Raw genomic sequence first — 23,262 nt, 5'->3', positions numbered from 1 at the left:
TAAGAAAGACTAAAAAATAGTTCAGCTGTGGAAATCAGGTTGGTTAAAAACTCAGCAGACTCAATCACAGCAAAATGTGTTAATTAAAAAAAATCATAGACCAGGAAGATACAGGAAACCAGGATCAGGAATGGGGAAGGGAAGAGGAGGAACTGATCCAGACCCTGTGAGGTAGCCCATAGTATAACAACCAAGGGTTGGGGACCTCTGACTTGGTTCTGGAATGCACTAATATATCCAAAGGCATCTAATTCTGGGTTGGGGTAAGACTGTAACTCAACTCCATAAAATGAGGAGGCATTTGGCTGCTGCCAGAGGTTTGGAAATGTGCTTTTATTTTCAAACTCAGGTATGTGACACTCTACAGTTCAATGCTAGCACACCTATGTGAGGCTTAACAACATGAGGAACTGACAGCCAGTGATACACAAATCCAGCAATTCCTCTCCATTTACTCTGTCAGGCTGTATATGGGGAGCAACACATATGGCTTTGTGGCAGCCAGAAAGTGAAGGTCTTTTTAGGAGGTGACATCAATAATGACACAAACACATCACTCTGCAAATGAAGGCACGGAACCAGACTCCTAGGGCTAAGCAGAGATGTCAGACTTCAGAGGCATTTGGGGGACTTTTCAGATCCACATCCTCATTGAAAATCTAGGGCCTGTTTCTCTCCAGTTCACTACTGCTTGGGCAGCAGCTCCCACTGCTTCAGGCTGCTCTTTGCTTTCCAGAAAAGATGGACCCATGAGCACTTTTTCAGCCCTTGTACATATGGCTATTCTTATGCTCCCTTTTGGAGATGTCCTTTTCCTTGACCTCCCTTGCTTACAAATGGAATAGGGTGGGAGAGGGCCTGTGCCTGGAAGTACTCTTGCAGGCTTTTCTGTGGGGCAGCTGGAGGTGCAGGAGCTCTCCATAACTGCCTTCCTGGCCTTTGACTTATCCAGAAACAAAGGTAGGAAACTTGTGACCAAGTGAACAATGGGGCCAGCTGAGCCTGGCCCTTCTTTAAGGGAGGCAGAGATTGAACATTCCTCACCTGGAGTTCTGCTTCCACGGCCACTCTCTGGAACTCTATTTGCATCGTGTCTTTGGCTCTGAGGGCCTCATGTAGCTAAAGCTCCTTCAGTTGTATCCAGACCCCCTGGAAGAGGCCGGGCAAATCATCCACTTCTGCCCCCAAAGTCCCTCTGCCCTGCTCTGTAACTCTTTACCTTAATGGCACATCCTTGATCAACCCTGGCTTGGGCCTCAGTAATTTTCTAGCTACTGTAAAGGATGCCCCCTTCAATAAACATGCTATCTTAAAATGGGGCATGCTTGGGGTGGGGGGGGTCTCTCTGAAGGAGTGACTGCATTGAGCCCAGTCCTTGAGCTTGGCAATGGTGTTGCTAGTCTGGTCTCATTCCTGCTCTCTCACAGAGTAGACTGAGAAACAGAATAAGCTGAGGTTAAGAAAGATGTTGCTTTTTGCATTGTAATGGTGGTGATGGTGCTGGTACTGAGAAGCATGCAGCATGTCAGCTGTCCCCAGGCTGCTCTCCACCACCTTAAATGTTTGCTTGTTCTTTTGAGCAACATTTAATGACACCCTCCCAAGCGTCAGCCACCATGCTAGGCACTTACCCAAGAGATGGGTAAGACATGGTTCTTGTCTTTGAGGAAAAATGCTAGGGGAGACAGATACATAAATAGGCCGTGATATACTATAGGTAAAGGTCAATAATGATAATGTTTAAAACGTGCCAGAAAGCACAGAGGAGTGTGTGACCTATTATGTTGTGTCTGGTGAGGAGTATGGAAGGAAGGTCATCAAAGCTGGTATGGAGGGGATAATTTTTGCACTTGGTCGAGAAGAGTGACCTGAAGAAAAGAGAAGAACAGCTGGAAAAAAAAACTAGTGAGTGGAGGTCCAGCACTATGAGAGAAACTGTTTAGTTTGGGAGCCAGAGATGGAGTAGCTGATGGGCCACCTGGGGGAATGAGGCTTCCAGCTGGGAGACCATCAGAAGAGTCAAGGAGAGCACAGCTCTGGAGTCAGCCTACCCTGGGGTTGAGCTCCAGCCCCATGATTTACTATCTGGGTGTCCTTGTCAAGTTACTTGTTCTTTTTGTGCTTCAGTTTCCTTATTTGAAAATGGGAAGGGTAGTATCCACTTCATATTTTTTTTTCTTTTTCTTCAGGACTTGAATGAATTCATACCTATATAATACCGAGAACAGTGCTTGGCTCATAGTAAGTCGTATATGAGTTTTAGCAATGAAAGCAAACAATATCAATAACGAAACAAAAATGCAAAACAATGACAACAAAACCCACATGGAAATCAACACCCCTACAAAACTGATGAAGGCAGTGGCTGTAAAAGTGGGGAGAGAAGTCAAAATGGAGAGGGGATGTGCTCCTTCAGTGTTGTGCTAAATAACTGGGGATGCTCTGAAACACCCCTAATTATACTTGGGTTGGAAATCCCATTTGAATTGAAGCAGTGAGGTGCAAGTTTACCCTTGCATGTGGTCACACACAGAGTAAGAGACTGAAGCAGAAAGCACATCTTCTCTCCTCATTCACCTGTGAGGTGGGTTAACTGTTTTCAGAGAGAGAATAGGGAATAGATTGTGCTGTACAGCAGCTCAGAGTTGGCATTTGAAATGGAGACTAGTAAGTCTGCCATTGAAGCCATGAGTTTTCTGTGTTTTTAAAACATCTTCAATCCATGTGGACAGCTCATTGAACAGGTGCCTGGTGACTGCCGCACACTAGTGAAAATCTGTGGGTTGGCTTGGCATGCATCTTATTTAGGCAGAGGTACACACCCAGAGCACACTTTTGAAGGGTTGTTGGCTCTGTGCACAGGCATGTTGGGTGTATGTGTGTGCACAACAGTATGTGTGTATGTGTGGACAGATGTGTATATAATAATTCATATCTTCCCATTTCAAGCACTGAGCTAAATTCAGCCTATACTTTTTTTTTTTCTGAGAAGCCTTTCCTACTTCTGTAAAAAAGAAACTCTCATTCCAAAGGAAAGAATGGGAGGCTGAAGTTATTGAAAATGAGATGGGAAATGGGAAGATAGTCACTTTGCAACTCCAAATTCCAGATCTGATGCTTAGGGTGTTAGTCATTAAGCAAATTCTTCCTGATAACCAATTACAGAGACGAAAAAAGAGAGTAAATTTTTTACTGCCCCCTACCTCCTCCTCCCCCATGCCCCGCTCCTTACCCCCAACCACCAGTGAAGGTGTTTTAGTTCTCCCCAGCCACCTGAGCTAGGGGCAGGAGACCTTCCCCTCCAATAGAGTTCCTTGGTGAAGGTGACTTCTTCATCCACTGGATGCTTTCCCAAGGCAGTTTTGTTGATTCTCCAAGAATATCGAGTCACTGTGTATGAATAGCTCCCACAGAACTGCCGAGTGTTAAAAGAACCCTTCCTTATGACCTGATGGGATGGGCGGCAGTGTGTCCACACTTGGGCCTGACGTTATACTTGGGGAAAGGGTGGTAGTCTGAGTGTCTCAGAGCAGGGCACTGGCTAGGTGTGAGGTTTCCTACTGCTCTGTAGGCTGCTCATGCTGGAGTCCTGAGCTCCACCAGGAGTCCCTCTGGGCTGCCGAGCAAGTGGATCTTCCAAGGGGCCCATCAGCCTGCTCTGCACAAGAGTTATAGGAATTGTAGAGCCCCAGCACAACAGTCAAGACCAGCATCACTGCAGCCATCATCCAGATCACTTGCCAGTGCTGACACAGTTTGGGATACATGACTTGTAAGAAATGGACCAATTCTTCAAGTTTGCTGTCAATGAAAAAAATAGGCAGAGGCTTTAGTATACTGGGCACACATATGACACACAGACCCATAGTTCTCTCTGTGGATAGCTTCTGTGCTGTCTTGAGCAATAGTTCTCAAACTCAGCTGTGCCTAGATTGGGTTGGCAGCAATTGTTCAAAATACCCCAAGCATACTGAATGAGAATATCCAAAGTTATGGTCTAGGAATCATTGGCTAAGTTTTCCCAGGTGATTTTGATTCCACCAGTCCACAGCCTTGAAGTTGAGAGCTACTTGTCTAGATCATTCTACTTAATTGTTTGATCATCCATCCATACATGCCCTCATCTATTCACGGGGTGATTACTGATATCTGCACTCTCCCAAGCCCGAGAGTACAGGATTGGTTGGCCATGCATCTTTTTAGCACCTAGCTGCATTAATGATCAGTTCCAAGCTCTAACCTGTCCCTTGCCTCAGATGCATAATTCATTGTTCTCAGTTCCACATCTAACTGTGTCCAGAGTGGAAGGACTGTGCTAAACTCTAAGAAGCTTGATATCCAGTGATAAATGACAAGGGACTAGATCAACCTCAAGAGTTCACTTCAAACCATCCAAGAGCAGGCAGAAGATTAGAAGCCTCTAGCAATGTCTGGGTGGTTTGTTCATGATGTTATTTCAACCTCATTAATATTTATTCTCTAATTTCTCCCTCTTCCTCCTTTTCTTCCTTCACTCTCTCCACACTTCTTTCTCTTTCCCTTTCATCTCTCTCTTCCTCTCCATTTTTGCCCCTTTTCCCTCTTGATTCCTTCCCAACTGTCTTTCATTTTGTCCTCTCTCTCTCTCTGTGGTGTGGTAAAAAGACACCGGGCAGATGGCCTGCTTTGACAAGTTCATTCTAGAGCTCTCTGAAGACGCCCTTGAGCCCCTTCGTTAAGCTAGGATTTCCTGATGTTTTTAACCTCTAATCCAATTTAAAAAATAATTTAAAATATGAAAAGTGAGAATACTGAGGATTCCTGAACCAAGGAGGTGGGGAAAGTGATAGAAGTGCTTTCTGAAGATCCTGAGGCTCACACACACACAGCAATGACCAAGCCATTGGCTGAGAAGCAGAGAGCTCAAATTTAGAGGTAGCAGAAAATGCATGACTAACAAAGGATTGACAGACTCAATAAATGGCCTCCTTAGAAAGGGACCAGATGCTCAGAATGCCTGCCTTGGATGCTAGGACCACAGAGAACATTGACAGGTTTCTGTTCCATGTGGGAACCCCATCAGATCATTTCAGTCACAATTAAGGAAAGCACGAAAGTGAGCACATTCGCTGATTTGAAAATCATTGACTATTTTCAAACTGTTGGGAAGGGAGGGTTTAGAAGTAGAAGCTTATTTTCTCTCAGCCCTTTGTAGATTCTCTAGATTCTATTTAGACAGAGTTGGATGCTAAAATGGAGCCTTCGGGGCTGTATTTCCATCCTCCAAAACAAGGTGCCAGAGTGGCTTCTCCCTACTCTGACCCCACTCTTAAGTGTGGCTCCAGAGGAAGAGACCAAGATCTGGCTGTGTGACCTTAGCTGGTCACCCATGCCTGGCCTATAAAAGAGTTTAGAAATAGATTAGAAATAGAATTTTCTTTAGAAGTCAATTTTTGGTTATTATAAGTAAACTTCTGTTTCCTGAGAGTTATTGGAAAAGTAAAGGAACCTAAATGTCCTCTTAACCCCACAGAACTGGTTTGAACAGCCACTGGGAGAAAAGACAAAAGTTTTATCTTGTCCCTTATGAGTCTCACTTGTTGGATGTCAGAAGACTGTGCTCTCTGTTTTAATATGGTTAAAATATTGGGGTTCACCCAAAGTTTATTTAAACTGATCCTCAAGAGAGCAATATTTGTAACATAATTGTTATATATAACAGATACGTGACTCAGACAAAAATACTTTAATGTGTGATGTTGAATCTCTTAAGTGATCAGCAGCTGGGCTGAACCCAGTGTTTTAAAAATGCACTAAGTAGGACATGGAACTCTTAATAACCTCAAACCATGCTTGTTAGTGAGGTACCAACATTTCAGGGAAGAAATCATGTTTGAGAGCAGGTGCACGATAAATGTTACAGGCACCATTGTCACGCACTGATGACCAGGAGCTGGACAGAAAGGAACCAAGCTAAGCCTTACTTCCCCTGGGGTTTCATGAAATGGGAGGGAGCTGACAATTGCCTGAGATTGAATTAGCTAGATAAGACATTGAGCCCCTTGCTTTGCAAACCAGACTGTTTATATTCCATGTACTCTCTCTCTCTCTGTTTATTTCTCTTTTGTTCTTTCTCAGTGTTTGGAAGTGTTAGAAGTTCCAGTCTGTCTCTGCTGTATTCACAGCTGCCAGAGGAAAGGCTTTTTGTCTAGGGCTTTGCTTGACTGCATTAAAGGGGAGGAAGGCAATGTGGTGGACTGAGAAATATGAGCAGAGAACCCTCAGGAGGGAGGTGAGGCCTAAGGAGAACAGGATCTAGTTGCTTGGAGTAGGGATTGCACTTTAATTGTTAAACTTGGAGGTTCTTTCACTGGGGAGGCAGTGTGTGATTTGTTTTCAGTGGAGAAGCATTTCTCCAGTTCTCCTAACGGCTCTTCCCTGAACAATGGGGTTGACCGGCGTGGGCTGAGACCTCTGACTTTAGTTGAATTCTCCACCAACTGGGCTCTATTGGTAGCTCCTGTGTGCCTATCCATTTTGCTTCTAATCTTCACTTCATTACCTATTTGTTGCATGCATGTGGTTTCCAGAGTTTTCCAGCAATGAGGCACAGATACATAACTGGATTAGATAATATTTCAGCAGCTGATTAGATATTTTGTCTGGAGCTGCCCTGGACCCCAAGATATCCCAGGGGTCTAAAAACAGATTTCGGTGAAGGTTTTCCAAGGTGGCTATTACTACATTTTAAAAAATCAAAATTCAAGACTTGTGGTTTACCTATACTAATAGAGACAACATAGCTGAATATATGAAACTGGGCTGTCCTGAAAATCCAGAATGTTGGCATGGTTATTATATCTATGGGGTAGAGTACACCTCATCTATGGGTGCTAATTTATCCTATTCCTAAGCATGAACTTCTGGGGGATAATTCAGGCCAGGTGGGGCTGAGACCTCATTCCTATAATACTTCATTGCATGGAGTGCCCTGGAACTAAATTAGGTCATTTCTACGATTCTGCATCCTAAAGGCCAGGCAGGAACCACAAGTGGGACAAGATACAGGTCTATATTCTCTTTATCTACATGTTATATTCTCCTCCCCCAACTTAGGGGAAAGTACCTTTGAAATAGGAAGTATTTTAAAAGAAAACCCCGAGTATTTCCAACCTAAAGTGAAGACACTGTCTGGGTGACCAAGCTTGATTGGTCAGCATGGTAGGCACCTGCTGGAGACTCACCTTTGCCACTGAGCTGAGTTTGCCCTCTATTCCGTGGGTCCTCCCTGTCCCTGTTCTTGTAAGAAACTCACTCCAGGGCTTCGAGTCAACTTTCTTGGTCTTGGGCCTTTTCATGGGGATGGCTACCCATAATTTCATCTGGGAAATGAGCTAACCATGGCTGGGCTGGGAGGGACTCCACTCAGGGCCCTTCGCCCTTCCTTAGCTCCTGGAGCTCTTGATTGCCATCCTCCCTTCCCATGACTGCCCCTGACCTCTCAAGCTCTTGCAAACTTCTCATTGCTAGCTATCTTGGCTCTTTGGGATTTCCTCTACCTTCTTCCCAACATGCGTGCCCTCTTGGTTTCTTTGGCTACTCACTGGGGCCCCAGATTCACTGCTGCCCTGGACTGGCATTTCCAGGGATTTTGTGCATTTAAATTAGATGAATTGTAACCCCCATTTCAGCAATGGCAAGGACTCCAAACACAGGCTTCCCACCTGCTTCTTGGGCCCTTTTCCTCTTCCTCAGTTTCTTCTACCTCTTCAGGTTCCTCAGGACTCTCACTCTTCTGTTCTTCCTCCTCCTCCTTCAGGTCTTGAAGTTCTTTGGTCTTCTTTAGACCTTCTTGGAATCTGGGGGGCAAAAAGGAACAGTTGAGTCTGGAAAGGCCAGATGCAGTGCATCCTTTCCCGAGTTCCTAGGGGAGGGGACTTGAGCAGCACCTCCAATAATTATGCGCTTCCTGTGGTTCCACAAAACAGGAAAAAGCTGGGAAGCTCCACTGAATCCTAAGGCAGCTCATGCCAGTACCATTTCCCCTCACTCCTCAGTCATCCTTCCTGTTTATGTGAAAGTGTGACAAAACTGACAGGGAAAAAATGTGGCACAGGGTCTCCTGACTGGGTTCTTAACCCACAAAACATTCCGTAGGGCTAAGATTGTATTTGTTCTCCACGTGACCGTGGAGCTTCAGCCTCTCATCTGTAAAAGAGGGAGGGTGACACTCATTTCACAGGGCGTTGGAATGATTTTTGGAAGTGCCAGGCACATGGCTTGACCTAGAGAGGTACTCAGTAAATGTTTACGAAACCAATGAAGGAGTTCATGCCCATGCATTCCAAGGATAGAGCACAGTGGTGGGTGAAAAAGGCAGGCTTTCCAAGAGAAACCCTTGTGGTTTTTCTCCCCCAGGATCAATATTACCCCAAACATACTCTGTTCACTTGTCCTACGCTGAGTGTCTAACACTAGCAGTTTGGCTGGGCAAACCCACCACTGAAGCCCATGGGTTCTGTGTCAGTGGGAAGCTATGTCTTCCTCATGAGCTATGGAGACAGGAGACGCATAGGGCACCATACGTGGTTGGAGGTGATTCTCTACCTTGAGGCTTGGGCCCTACTCAGGACTTGGTCTCTCCAGTGCTGACAACTGGCCATGGGTGCTATTGAAGCTCAAATGGAGGAGGCGGCAGTTCGAAGTTGAAGAGACTCCGTTTATAGGAGGAAGGAGTGACCAAAGCAGTTCTAGGAAGCAGAGCTGCAGCTGCTCCTGGGCACTGCTGGCAGCAACATGACTGCTTTGAGCACGTGTCAGGAAGCCTCAGGCACCACCAAGAGGAACCCACCCAGGGCCCCTGATTTCCAGACTATTCTGAGCGGTGGCATTCTGGTGGCTCTCTGCCTAAAAAGAGGGCAGTCTCGTTATTGTCTAACCACACCTTCTGACCCTGCTTCCTCCTGTCCTTCCTGTGGAACAGTCTTGCTCTTTCCTATGTAGTTCCTTCCTGTGGCAAGGAGGTCCTGAGGCCAATGGTTACTTCCCTAAAGCCTCTAAGAAACAAGAAAGACCCATGGGAAGGCATCTTCTGAGAACTGCCAGGTGCCCTCAGGGTGGCTGAGGTCTGACTCACCCCTTGCTGTAGGCTTCTTCCTCCATCCTGGCCTTGGTCTCCTGACTAAGCTCCTCCAGGCAGCTCAGGGTCAGCGCAGGAGCAGAGGCTTCACAATCTGGGTCCCCATTTGTCTTTCCACTAGTGAGAAGAGGGAAGTACAGGACATCATTTCAGAAAAAGGTGGAGGCCTAAAAACAAAACCATGTTTTTGGCCTGATTCCGGATTAGGAGTGAGGAAACTCAGGCTTTTTCAGTAACTTTCACATTTTTTCCCAATCCTTCTACCCTGAGACAAGATTTTATAAAGGTCCTAGTCCATGAATTTTCCCCAGCCCATTAAATACCTCACCAGCTCCCCTTCTCCTCATGCTCCCAAATTGGCGTTTATTCTTATTCCAGGAGATGCTGTAATGGGTGATCTACAGCACTGAGATGAGGAAAATGGGGGCAGACCAGCACGTTTAAGGTCATTCCATTCCTGTCGTCTATCTTTCACCTGAAGACCCCCACTCATTTTTTCAAATATCCACTGAGCATGACTAAGCCACAGGCATATTGTAATGTGCTGGGGGCACATTAGCAAATAAAGAAATGGTTTTTACCAACATGGAACTTAGCAGAAGGAAAAGCCCCAAAAAAGGAAAGAAAAAATATGTGATTAATTACAAATTATAACTTTTATGAAAGAAATTCTGTACAGTGACAGAAAATAACAAGGAGAGAATGTGTTTAGAGTAAATAGTTAGAAAAGGCCTCTCTGAGGTGCTGAAGTTGAAGCACAGGCCTGAAGGATGAGAAGTCAGATGTATTAATAGCAGAGGAGAGGGTTGGGTGTGGTGGCTCATGCTTGTAATCCCAGCACTTTCGGAGGCCAAGGCGGGCGGATCACCTGAGATCAGGAGTTCGAGACCAGCCTGGCCAACGTGGTGAAACCCCCTCTCTACTACAAATACAAAAATTAGCCAGGTGTGGTGGCACACACCTGTAATCCCAGCTACTCGGGAGGCTGAGGCAAGAGAATCGCTTGAGTGAGCCTGGAGGCAGAGGTTGCAGTGAGCTGAGATCGCACCACTGCACTCCAGCCTGGATGACAAAGCAAAACTCAGTAAAAAAGCAGAGGAGAGATCATTCCAGGAAGAGAATGCGGGTCATGTAAAGACTCTGAGAGACAAAAGGTGCTGAGTTGTTTGAGAACTTAAAAAGAGGCAGCGTGGCAGGAGTTAACTTTTGGACAAGAGATATTTGCAATGCCTGTGAGGTATCCAAAGGGAGATGTCAATTAGAAAGTTGAATTCACCAAAGTGAGTCAGGGAAGAGTTTTAGCTGGAGATATTCATTTGGTGTCATCAGAACATAAATGTTATTTAAAGCCATGGGGATAGACAAGATTGCTTAGGGAGATAATATGAAGAAAGACAGGAAGAGGACCCAGGACTAAGCCATGAGGAACTCCACACTTGTCTCAGGTGGAAAAGGTGGCATCTTTTTCCACCTGAGAAGTAGCAGCCAGAGAGGTAAGAGGAAACCTAGGAGGCTGAGAAGTAGCAGCCAGAGGTAAGAGGAAACCTAGGAGCAGGTGGAGTCTTGGGAGCCAGGAGACAAGAGCTCATCAAGGCGGAAGAGTAAACAGTGCCACACACTTCTGAGTTTGAAGCGCGCAGACAAGGTGACTATTAGATTTGATAATACAGAGGTCAACAGGAGCCTCTATGTAATGGTGGGAGCCAAGCGCAGGTTTAAAGTAAAGAAGGGGAGGTTGGAAAGGGGAAGCCACAGACACAGCAATTCGAGTAGGAAGGAGAGTAGAGGGGTGTGTTGGAGAGAGTGTGCAGCTGAAGTAGGTCAAGGGAGGATGCACATTTGAATGTAGGTAGAAATGATCCAGTAGAAAGGATGAGAGAAAGGGATGCCAGAAGGAACTCAGTCTTTGCAAAAGGAAATAGGGACAGACCTTGGAAAACTAGAGAACCTCTCCTTGTTTGTAACAAAGGTAAGATGATGATGAAGTTGTTGGGCTGGAGATCTGGTGAAGGAAAGTGAGAGGGCTCCTATGGGAATGTAGCTTAGGTATTCTCTATAAAGTGGAAGGCAAGGTCATCTGCTGAGAGTGAGAGGTAGAGGGGTCTAGGAAGGTCTGTGGAGAGAGGAGGCGTGTAAAAGAGTTATATGAGAAAGAAAGAAAACAGACATACTAGAACATCTTGGTAAGATGGCTGGGGGGTGCTGGGAGATAATTGCAGGTATGGGATCACAAGTTTAAAGGAAGTATCCAGATGGCTATGCTTTCCCTAGAAATCCTGCAGCCCACCTTCATGTCCTGATTCCCAGTGGGAGCAATGTCATCATGGAGGACAAGGCAACACTGTGAGCAGAGCTTTCCAGCCAGGACTCTGAAAGATCACAGCTGCCACCCTCCCTGAACTCTCAGACAGGGTTTATGAGTGAGCCTTGTATCTTCTCCTCATTCTTGGCATCAGTTTCCCATCTCTTAGTTTTCCTCAGACCTTTTAAAATTTACATTTAGTCAGGCTGGAAACCACAACCCATTGTGAACAAGAAAGATAACGCTCTAAAAATACCAGCTATTCATAACATTTCTCCTTTTGCAAATTACATTATCCACTCCCTTCCATGTGACCTTGGCCTAATGTGCAGTTTCCTATTTATCCAAATGACTGGAGCAAGAGGAGAGAAATATAGCTACAGCCAAGGGCAGGGAAAGTAATTCTTTCATGAAATATATATATAAAAGAAATGAGATATTGGTATCAGACTTTTGATTTATATACAACTGTCAGCCTTAGAGGTTCCTTAATGTTAAACATGTGTGAAGGAGGACAGTGTAGTATAGAGGAAAAGAACTTGCCTGAGACAAACCTGGATTCAAATCCCAGCTCCAAGACATGCAAATTATTTAATCTTCCTGAACTTCAGATTCCTCAACTGTAAAATGGGGATAGTAATACATACCTGATGGTAGAGGTGTAAGAATTAATGAAGAAATGTAAATAAACTTTCTGGAATATGGCACTCAACAAATTATATCTGCTATTATTATTGTTATATAGTAAATGTATTGGTACATTTTGGGAGCAATCTGAGCTACCTCCAAATATGACTCATAAAAAATCCAGGCAATTATTTATATCATCAAGGGAGAACTTATTATATATTACTGAGACACTTCAGAGTCAGAGGAACCCTAAATGTGAACTAATTTAAGGTATGGTAAAATTAACATTACATTTTCGTAAAATGGCTTTAGGAAATTTCTCAGGTGCATGTCTATTGTGTGTCAGCACACACTATGCACCTTAGAATTTTGCAGATAAGTGACTGTAAACAAAGCTCTCATTGTCCTTGGGTCACTGATCTCTAAAGAGGAAAACTTTTCCCTAGCAGGGCCAGGAAGCCCATTTCATCGACTCTTTTACATGCAGATCTTCTGTTCATTTCAGCTCCCCTACAGGGCTCTCATATACATTCTCTCACTTGATCTTTCCAATGATAAGAAGAGCTAAACATTAACTTATATGTATCAGGCTGTGGTCTAACATTTCACTTAAGGCTCACAAATGACCCAAGAAGGTATTAGTGTTCTCTGTTTGACACATGAGGAAACCAAGGCTCAAAAAGTAGGCTGAGGCATGAGAATCGCATTTCAAGTGATTTCATATCTGTCAAACAACCATACAACCAGTGTGTGGTAGAGCTCAAATTTTACCCTGTGCAGTCTGATATGCGCCCATTCTTCTGACTGCACTATCTGCCACCTAGGTGGGGTGTTATCCCATTTCACAGATAAGAAACCCAAGCTCAGGTTGATTAAGTGACTTGCCTAAATTCACGTTATTGGTGCTGGGACTCTCACCTTGGAATTCTACCTGCGTGTCAAGATGGACTTTCCAGCCCTCCATGAACCCCCACCTTTCTTTCAATAGAAGCCCTCCATGAACCCCCACCTTTCTTTCAATAGAAGCCCTCCATGAACCCCCACCTTTCTTTCAATAGAAGCCCTCCATGAACCCCCACCTTTCTTTCAATAGAAGCCCTCCATGAACCCCCACCTTTCTTTCAATAGAAGCTCTCCATGAACCCCCCCGCCTTTCTTTCAATAGAAGTCTCTTCCTTTCACTCTGCTGAGTGAAGCCCTTCCTGCCCTCGGGCTGGACCGTGGCTTCCATGCTGCCCCTCTTTTCAAGGCTGCTTGTCTACAGTGTAAGTGGCTGGGAGGGCCTTTGTTTAGTGTGTGTGTTGGGGGGCGGGTAGGGGGGAGTGGAGGGGTTGCGGGTAGGGTGGGAAGTGGGGGAAACATGTTTGCTGTTCTCTTCTGACCTCTAAACTGAGCTTATAGTTTCCTAAATATCTTCTCTAACTATCTGGAAGTTTCTCTCTAAGCACCTTTAAGACTAAGCTCAAATGCCTTCTCCTCTGTGAAACCTTTGCTGGTGTTCTCCCCTCCCCCACACCCTCTGGTTAAAGTTGATCTCTCCTTTTTTTTTTTTTTTTTTTTCTTCCTTGAGACAGGGTCTCACTCTGTCACTCAGGCTGGAGTGCAGTGGCATGATCTGGGCACACTGCAACCTCCACCTCCCAGGTTCAAGCGATTCTCCTGCCTCAGCCTCCCAAGTAGCTGAGATTACAGGCGTGCACCATCACGCCTGGCTAATATTTGCATTTTTAGTAGAAATGGGGTTTCACCATGTTGGCCAGGCTGGTCTCGAACTCCTGGCCTCAAGTGATCCACCTGCCTTGGCCTTCCAAAGTGCTGGGGTTACAGGCGTGAGCCACTGCACCTGGCCCTCTCTCTCCCTTTATGCTGCCACCGCACCTCTGTGACAGCATGACTCACAGGGAGGCATTGATGTATGTTTTAGATACCTGCATATGACTGTAATCACAGGTAGAAGGACTGTGTTTAGGTCAGAATAGTGCCTGGCATACAGTAGGTGCCTTTAAGTGCCTGTCACGTTGCATCAGTTTCACTATGACTTATCCAGTCCCTACCTAGGAATGTTGTAAAAGGCACAAGTCCTCTCTGTAAATGGTTATTTCCTGAGAACCCAGTGTTTGGGTTGGGCTAAAGGAATCTGTAATCACAGCTGTAAACTAGAGCTGAGCACAGCCTGTGCCCACCCTAGGGATTTCTGGCCCGAAGGCTCATGGATCTTGGCATCTGTCCCCTGCCTGAAATCCTATGTGCTTGCTTTCTGGGATGATTCATGAAAATGAGGCTCATTATTCTCACACATGCACCAGGTCAAAAATGTTTGTCATTGTGTTCAGCTCTTAGTAACGTGAAGAACTATTTAGTCAAAATATATTTTTGGACAGGCAAGTATATTAGATTCAACTTTTCCCACACGGTAAACAATATTTGAAAGTGGCTTTCAAAGGATAGTGATATGCCTATCACTATCCTTTGTGATGGGCATATCTTCTTGGGCTCAGCAATATTTCCAAGTCACCCCCACTGCCATGGTTCCCTCTGACAAGCCCAGCCCAGGGAACCCAAGCTTCCTTACTCCGCGTTACTCAGTCCTAGATACCTGGGGTCCACCACAAATTTATTGGGGTGGGTGGGGGAGAGGGGGGAATTCACTCCAAGATACCATCAGCAAGGGGGAGTTGCTTACTGTACAAATTTAGTGTCCTATGAAATCTTTAAGGAATTTACCCTGGGTGCTTCAAGAGTATAGAAACATGGTTATTTTTAGAGACTCAGAGTTAAAATTGCTCTGTGATACATTAACATAATAACCCCTTTTTGACAATAACCCTGTGCATCATCTACATCCTGGTTTTTCTGATCCCTCTGTGAACAGTTCCACACACACCCTGTCTTTCACCCCGACTCTGTTCTCCACTCCATGCCCAACCGGTCACCAGGCTCTTTCAAAAATAGCTCTTAAATTCATCCTCTTCTCTATGGTCACACTGAACTTCATTTTGTTCTTCCAGTTGGGCGGTCTATTAAAAGGGTAAGGGCGTGTGCTCTGCTATCTACCAGCTGTGTAACCTCAGGCACGTGACAATTTCTCTGAGCTTCAGTTTCCTCATCTATAAAACAGAGATATTAATAGTATATCTACCTCATGGAATTACTGTGAGGATTAACTGAGATTCTTAATACAAAGCAATTAGCAAAGCACTTGGCATAAAGCGAGGTGCAGCAAATAGTTGACAGTAATTACCATTGTCATCAGTGCAGTAGTTAACAGTAATTACCATTGTCATCAGTGCAGTAAATAGTTAACAGTAATTACCATTGTCATCAGTGCAGTAAATAGTCAACAGTAATTACCATTGTCATCCTTATCATTATCATCATTCCTTGAATATGCCATATTTTGTCACATGGAAAAGCCTGGAATGTCGTTAACCTCCTGTTCACCTAGTTCACCTAGTTGATTATGTACCCTTTAGATTTTTACTTTAAAAGTAAGTTCCTAGAGCGAAACTTTTTTTTTTTTTTTTTTTTTTTTTTGAGACAGGGTCTGGTTCTGTTGCTCAGGCTCCAGGCTGCAGTACAGTGGCGCAATCTCAGCTCACTGAAACTTCTACCTCCTGGGGTCAAGCCATCCTCCCACCTCAGCCTCCCGAGTAGCTGGGACTACAGGTGGACGCCACCATGTCTGGCTAATTTTTATATTTTTTATAGAGATGGGGCTTTCATTATATTGCCCAGGCTGGTCTTCAACTCTTGAGCTCAAGTGATCCACTTGCCTTGGCCTCCCAAAGTGCTGGGATTACAGGTGTGAGCCACTGCCCAGCCAAGGGGAATCATTTTCTAAGCTCCCTCTTCCCCCCACTTCCCCAGTTCCCCCAACCTTACACCAAAATCGGGTTAGGTGCTCATTTTCTGCTGCATCATTCTCTTAGCAACCTACACTTCCTTACGATCCCACCCATCATGTTGTATTATAATAGGCTGCTTCCCATCTGTCTTTCCTGCTAGACTGTGAGCTCCTTGAGTACATTCTATGTGCCTGGCCCTTGGTGATTAAATGCTGAAGGAATGAAAGAACAAAAGACTACAATTACGTAGCCATTTCTACTTGCAGAACTGCTCTTGAGCTTTGTTTTCTCTTCATCTTCAGGACTAACTTTAAATATCACTCTCCACCCTTATGCTTAAGTCTACACGTTTCTAGGCCCTTGATGAGTGAAGAGCAGTTCATTACGAAATGACCTTCAAGAACAAGGCTCAACATTCTCTGAAATCTCATGAAGCAGTGTAACCAGCTCTCAAGTATTTTCCTGTGAACTAGCCACAGGGTATTAGATCTTATCCTTTGCTTAGCCAGTGCCCTTCCTGCTTCGTCACTGTATGCTTAGGAAAGGTGAAATCATTTTAATACAAAGCTGAATACAACAATCTCTGAAGCAATGTATATTCAACTATAACACATTATTTCTCTTTCACGATATGGATAGGGCAGCTAGAATTGACTATTTGTGTATAGGACAGAAGATACGAATTCACTTTTACTCATATATTGTCTCATTGTTAGTCTGTTGGGAATCAAGTAAATGTTTCCAGTTTGTATTTATTTATTTATTTACTTATTTATTTATTTATTTATTTGTATTTTTAGTACAGACAGGGTTTCACCATCTTGGCCAGGCGGTCTTGAACTCTTGACCTCGTGAACCACCCGCCTCGGCCTCCCAAACTGCTGGGATCACAGGTGTGAGCCACCGTGCCTGGCCATGTTTCCAGTTTTAAATGGAAATCACTTAACATCTTTGAGAAATCCAGAAGGGGAAGCTGTTGTTCATCCTGAACCCCTCTTCCTCTGAAGATGCCCTAACCTCTTTGCAACCATTCTTACATGGGTATATTCCCAACTGGCGAGTCAGCCCCAGTGTGCTTGACTTGCCTTAATCCCCACTCTGTCCCTATCTCTCCAGGTTCTATAAACCACTGGAAAGGTGATACCACTATTGATCGTCACCCATTGACACTCCTAATTTGGGGCTGCTGCTTATTGTCTCCAATTTTGTACGTCAGTTTCCCTTACCAAGGATAATTCATGTTTTCATGATCCCCACTGCCTTGGACAGAAGTGCTCAACTGGCCTGGCATAAGTTCTACAGAGTTCAGGCCCTCTCTGTCATGATTAAGAGTCTGTTGAAGAGATCTTCTGCCTTGAGTGGCTCTGCAGGCCTAGAGTTGGGAAAGGGGCTAGAGTTGAGGGTTCTCTGAAGTAGGGATCTGTGCACCCAAAGGGAAGGTTGGCAGGGAGAATTTTAGTGGGTTTCTCAGTCAGAGCATCAGGTGACCATTTCTGGAGAGATTCAGAGACCCTGGATGAGGTACTATGACTCTAGGGACTTGGTAAGTTTCTGTAAACTCGGTTACTTCCACGTGGTGGTGGTTGTGTTACCTCTTGACAATTTCCCTGTAGTGATCAAGAAAAGACAGAGAGAGACCCCAAGAGACCCTCTATAACACGAAAGACCTGTGAGCTTATGGGGGTGAGGTGGCAAAGAGAAGAAATGCTGGGCAAACTTCAAGACTAACAAATCACTGGGTGATAAGCTGGTGGCTGTACATAATGAGAGATGTAGGAGACAGGCTGAGTCTGGAGATGGGAGCTTGTCTGTACTGAAAAGGATCCCAGCATACAGGTTCCCTGCCAGATAGCAAAACTTTTCTAACAGCAAAGAAAAACAAAGGACTAAAGCTGTCTTGAGGCAAGGAAGAAGGAAGAATAAGGTATATGTTCTACCAAGTGAGAAAAGACACAAGGGGAAAATTCTGAGAGGCAGCAGGTGTGATCCAGATGTTTTTCAGCAAGCAAATGAAAGAATTTGAAAAGTAAGCTATAAACTCCTCTGAGTGCATAGAAACAGCCTGCCTTACTCTGGCTGAGGATGAAAAGATCTGCAAATTGCACAGATGCCTAGAAAATCACAGAAACTGCTGGCTGCTAATCCAATATGCATTTTCCTTCCTACTTCCCAACAGCGACATGATTCTGTTCAGGAATTTACTCTTCTTCATGGAGTCATTCTGCTTTATGGGAAGCTGACCCTCTCACCAACCCCAGGGAATAGTTTAATCCCATAATGACAATCCCTTTCCCAAAGTGATTCTTTTAGAAAGGGACTTCCTTCCAGATTTGTCAATGAGATAATAGAGAAGACTGGTGAAAGGCTTCTGGGTTTGTTCCTAAGAAAGGAACATGGCAAGAAACAGTCCCTTTCTTCCTCTAGGTATTGTCCTGTCTGGAGGGGATCCCAGGAACTACCAGCCATTTGCCACAATCCTGATGATGAAGTTAACATACAATGTGGCCAGAGGCAAGGAAGTTGTGGACACGCTGAGCTAGAGCCCTGCTGTGCCATACCAGGAGCAGCTCTACCTCTGGACTTATTAAGTCCCATTGAGTTGGGGCTTTCTTTTTTCTGTAGCCCAAAGAATCCCAACTGGCAGAGAAGGCTCCAGTCTTCTCTGGGCTCTCTAAGATTGGGTACACTTGGCCTCACTCAGGGCATCTTCCTGGTTCAAGAATTTTGCAAACAGGTTCTGAAATCTTTGTGGGTCTCAGACCCTCATTCATTTCCCTTAAAACTTAATTTGCTTTCCACTGCATTTTGGGGATGAAAATGGGAGGAAGGAAAGTAAAATGGGGAAAATTGCCTGAGAGATCCCTGAAGCCAAGAGGAAAATCGACAAACTTACTTTTCCAAAAGTGCAGGCAGTGCTGAAGTGACAGGTAGGCTGCCTTTCCCATTGGGTGATTCCGACTGAAAAACAGAAGACAGAGAATTGAGGATGCGCTACGGAAGGAAGAAGCCAGAGCTGCTGGGTTTCTGATGATGCTGGGAGGGGAGCTGCTGCTTCTCCTCTTTCCTCCATGCCCTGACTTTCCAATCTTCATCTGAGCCCAGGCCTTGGCCCTTTCCCTTGGGCCTTCCCTGTCCTCCTTTCCTCAGTGTTCCTTTCCTCTAGGGCACATGCAGCTTGCTCCTTTTCCTTCGCCTCTGCTAAGTTTCCTTAAGCGAAGAGGGAAGTTTACATCTTGAGGCTCCATTCTGGAGAGGAGGCATCAGTTTTTCTCTGTCCTGTTTAGCAACTGCGACTGAACACCAGTGGGCCTCCTACAAATGCGAGTCCCAGGCTCCTTACGATAGATTCACACAAGCCCATCACTGTCCCTAGAGACACAGCTCCAGGTACAATTCTCAGGAGATGCGAATCACTACTGAAAGCTCAAACCATCAGAAATTTCTTTACAATACGTTCCCCAGGATTTCCAGGTTGTGTTGTTGCAATGGATTTGGTTTAAGTAATGCTTCTCAATGTTGGCTGCACATTAGAATCACCTGGGGGAGGTTTTAAAAATGTATCGATCCACTCCAGAATATTGGTGTGGGGCCTGGGGGAAGAATGGTTTAAAAGTATCCAGTGTGGTTTTTAATCTATGGCCCTAATTGCCAACCCCTAGTCTAAAGGAATATATATTTGGAAAATAAATCTATGCTTTTAGGCAAAGTATGGGAAATAGATCTGTTAAAATACACTAACCAGTCCTCTCCAACATTCTTAAACATTTTTTTCAGGTTGTTTTATTTTAGTGGGTAATTTGAGAATTTAGGTTGATTTCATAGATGACTGAAATGCTTGAGGCAGGAAGCAGTGAATACCACCCATTGGTATTACATAGAGCTTGAATTTCCAATTGCTTACACAATCAGATTGTTTCCTTATAGGGTAGTGCTAGTCATAGGCAGGGGATAGAGAAACCACTGAAGAAAGAATTAGAGAGAATTAGCCAGATGCACAAAGGCCTGGGATACAGAAAATATTTTGTTATATCCAAACGTCTTTGTCTAAAAGAAATGGAAATGTATTTTTCCTGATTATTACTAATACATCCTTATTATAGAAATATAAAAAGGCATCAGGAAGAAAATAAAAATGAACTATTTTACCATTGCCTAGAGATAACCATTATTAGCTGTTTCACATATCTTCTACCAGAAATTTCTATGTCTACACACAGAAATACACTCTTTTAAAAAGTACAAAACAGAATTATACTGTTTATACACTAGGTTTTGTATATTCTATTTTACTTGTTTTTGATTCATAATAAATTACGGATAATTCTACAGAAACCCCTTATAGGGATATCCATTTGCTTAACCAATCTCTTATTAGTGAACATGGAATTGTTTCCCACTTTTCATTGTTATGAACAATGCTACAATGAGCTGAGGCAGGAGAACAATGGGTTGAAGAACTCAGGCTCCGGAATCAGAGAACCTAGGGTTCAAAGCTGTTCTACCACCTATCACACATTGCAAACTTCAGCTACTTAAGCCCACTGCAGAGTAGAAAAAAATTGTAACCACCTTGGCAGATTGTGGTGTAAGCAAAAAAAGAGTTATCATTTGCAAAGAACGCTGAGCTGCCAACACCATGCTAAGGGCAGTGGGACTTCCCAGAGTAGTAGAATACATGCAGCCTGGTGTATATTGAGTTTTTGAGCCTATCACTCAGATTCTATTCTGGAAATTTCCTCTTCTTGTTGACCCTGCCCCCATTTGGTCACCCTCCCCGCCCTAGGACTGAGTACGAAGGAAAGGTTATTTCCTACTGTTCTGTGCTGGGAGGCAGACATTGTCATACTTACCAAGGCTGGTAAGGAGGGAATGGACGATGAGCTGGGAATTTGGCCAGGCAGATTCAGGGCATTAAACTTAGGAACCACAGCAACGCTGACCCTCCGGCGAGGCATATTCTGCGGGAAGAGAAGTGACCAGGCTCACTGTCTTGGAGGTAGCAATAGCCATAGTTCAGAAGGGCTTGGAAAAAGCCTACTCATTTCTAATGCTATAATGGCATTCACGGGATATTTTGGTTTTGCGGTAGCAGTGATAGAATTGGTGTGGAGAGAGTGGCCAAAGTTGACCCAAATTTTCTGTTGTTGGTGAGTGAACGCTCAATCTGTTCTATTTTAGCTTATGAGATCTTGGAGATACAGAATGGAAATGACCCCACAGTCTCTGGGTAACACCCTGGAGACTGTATTCAAGCTGCCTGTAGCAATATGAAGGCTTATGATCATTTCATGTTCATTTAAGGGATGTATACATAGTTAAGGAAACCATGAGCAAGAAAGGTAAGATGTCAGAGGCTAAACTTGAGAGCGTGGAAAGCCGAATAGAAACTCTGTTCAGAGATTCTCTGGCATCCATGGATCCCAGAATGAATGATTGTTTGGGTGACCATGGAAACTTCTGTCATACTCCTTCCAGGAGCCCTGGTATTCCTTGAACATGCATACCTTTCCCAGCGTGAGGGACATGGACCGTGCCGTGCGAGGGACCCCATCTTCTGCAGCAGGAGGGAGCAGAGAAGAGAACACAGGTAAGTTTCAGGCTAGGCACCAGCAGGAAACAGAAACTAGGCTATGGTATCCATGGGCCAGAACTGGCCCTCAAGGGATAGCCCAAGGGTCTGAGTGTTGGGGACGCTGAGTTTGGCACTTCGTCCTTTGAGACGGGGCTGCAGAGTGGCGGCTTTTTTTGGACAAAACCTTTATCCTAACTCCACTTCTCACTATAGGAAGCCCCAGTCTTGGACCTCTGATCTTTATCTAACCCCACTAAACACGCTCTGCATAACACCCTAGATAGTGTATGAAAACTGCTCAGCAACACCAAGACTTATTGGGTTATTTCATGCTCATTCAAGGATGTACAGTCAGAGAAACTATGAGCAAGGAAGGTGTGATGCCAGTAAATAATGAAAACTTGCTAACAGAAGTAGTTTCAATATGTTACCTACCAAATGACTCAGAACAAAGGAAGCTACCACCCCAGGATTTTCTTCTCCTTACTACATACATTAAGTGATATAACTCAGGTAATATGTTTAGCTTCATACCTGGATAATACTACCACCAGGAAACACCTGAGTACGTGCAGAGAAAGGTATTTGCTAGCTCAATTCAATTTGATTCAGTTTGACCAATATCATTTAGCCTGCATATCTGTCTTTCATATCCATATATTTTTGGTGAGTCTCTTGAAAAGCACATAGCTGTATGTGTTTTTTCAAAAAAGAAAATTTTTTTTTTTTTGAGACAGAGTCTCACTCTGTCACGTAGGCTGGAGTGCAGTGGCATGATCTTGGCTCACTGCAACCTCCGGCTCCTGGGTTCATGTGATTCTCATGCCTCAGCCTCCCAAGTAGCTGGGATTACAGATGTGTGCCACCACACCTGGTTAATTTTTGTATTTTTAGTAGAAACAGGGTTTTGCCATGTTGGCCAGGCTGGTCTCCAACTCCTGAGCTTAAAGTATCTACCCGCCTCGGCCACCCAAAGTGCTACAATTACAGGCATGAGCCACCACACCTGGCCTGTTTTTTTCATAATCTAATCTGAGATTTTCTATTAACCAATGGATTTATACTAGTTATAGTTCTTGTGATTAATATATTTGTATTTATTTCTACCATGTAATTTTATATTTTCTATTTATTTTGTTTTATTCATTGACTTTTTCTACCCCTCCTCCCACCCTACACATTTGTTTGGAAATTATACATTCTATTTTTAACCTTTAGCATGTCCTCTTAACTTTTGAACATATTGACTTTAAATTTAAAATTAAACAAGATCTCTATTCTTTTCTTGAATAAATCTTAAAATAATAACCTTCCCTCTTAATTATATCGCTTTCCAGTATTTTTATTTCACCTCGCGTTTGTATTCTTAAATTATTCATTATGTTTGTTGATTTCTACAGAGAGTGCTTATTTTGATTTACCTACATGTTTACAAATGTCTTTGTTGACTATTCTTTCTTGTATCCTAGTTGTTTCTTTTGAGCTCAATTTTTTTTAACGTTTATTTTAGGTTCAGGGTACATGTGCAGGGGCATTACATAAACTTGTCATGAAGATTTGTTGTACAGATTATGTCATCACCCAGGTACTAAGCCTGGTAGACAGTATTGATTTTTTCTGCTCCTCTCCCTCCTCCTACTTTCCACCCTCAAGTAGGCCCTGGTACCTGTTGTTCCCTTGTTGGTGGCCATATGTACTCAATGTCTAGCTCCCACTTCTTAGTGAGAACATGCAGTATTTGGTTTTCTGTTCCTGTGTTAGTTTGCTAAGGATAAGGACCTCCAGCCCCATGCAT

The 23,262-nt window shown here is 44.1% G+C and overlaps 1 protein-coding gene across 12 annotated transcripts in view; it reads right to left on the bottom strand.

Annotated features, from left to right (window-relative positions):
* Positions 1 to 314: 314 nt before the first annotated feature.
* The window catches only part of IRAG1 (inositol 1,4,5-triphosphate receptor associated 1), a 122,321-nt gene continuing 99,373 nt past the window's right edge, over positions 315 to 23,262 (bottom strand). For all 12 annotated transcript variants that reach the window (XM_009246622.4, XM_009246625.4, XM_002822033.6 and 9 more), the window contains 6 exons: positions 21,400 to 21,449; positions 20,746 to 20,853; positions 18,789 to 18,853; positions 9,116 to 9,235; positions 7,704 to 7,838; positions 315 to 3,801 (listed from right to left, as the gene is read on the bottom strand). In XM_009246622.4, the coding sequence (XP_009244897.3) occupies positions 3,558 to 3,801; positions 7,704 to 7,838; positions 9,116 to 9,235; positions 18,789 to 18,853; positions 20,746 to 20,853; positions 21,400 to 21,449 (722 nt within the window). In that variant the 3' untranslated portion in view covers positions 315 to 3,557. The remainder of the gene's footprint in view (positions 3,802 to 7,703; positions 7,839 to 9,115; positions 9,236 to 18,788; positions 18,854 to 20,745; positions 20,854 to 21,399; positions 21,450 to 23,262) is intronic.

The sequence above is a fragment of the Pongo abelii genome, chromosome 9 (assembly GCF_028885655.2).
Source record: "Pongo abelii isolate AG06213 chromosome 9, NHGRI_mPonAbe1-v2.0_pri, whole genome shotgun sequence".
NCBI classification, from domain to species: domain Eukaryota; kingdom Metazoa; phylum Chordata; class Mammalia; order Primates; family Hominidae; genus Pongo; species Pongo abelii.
This window is presented reverse-complemented; position numbering and strand designations above follow the sequence as displayed.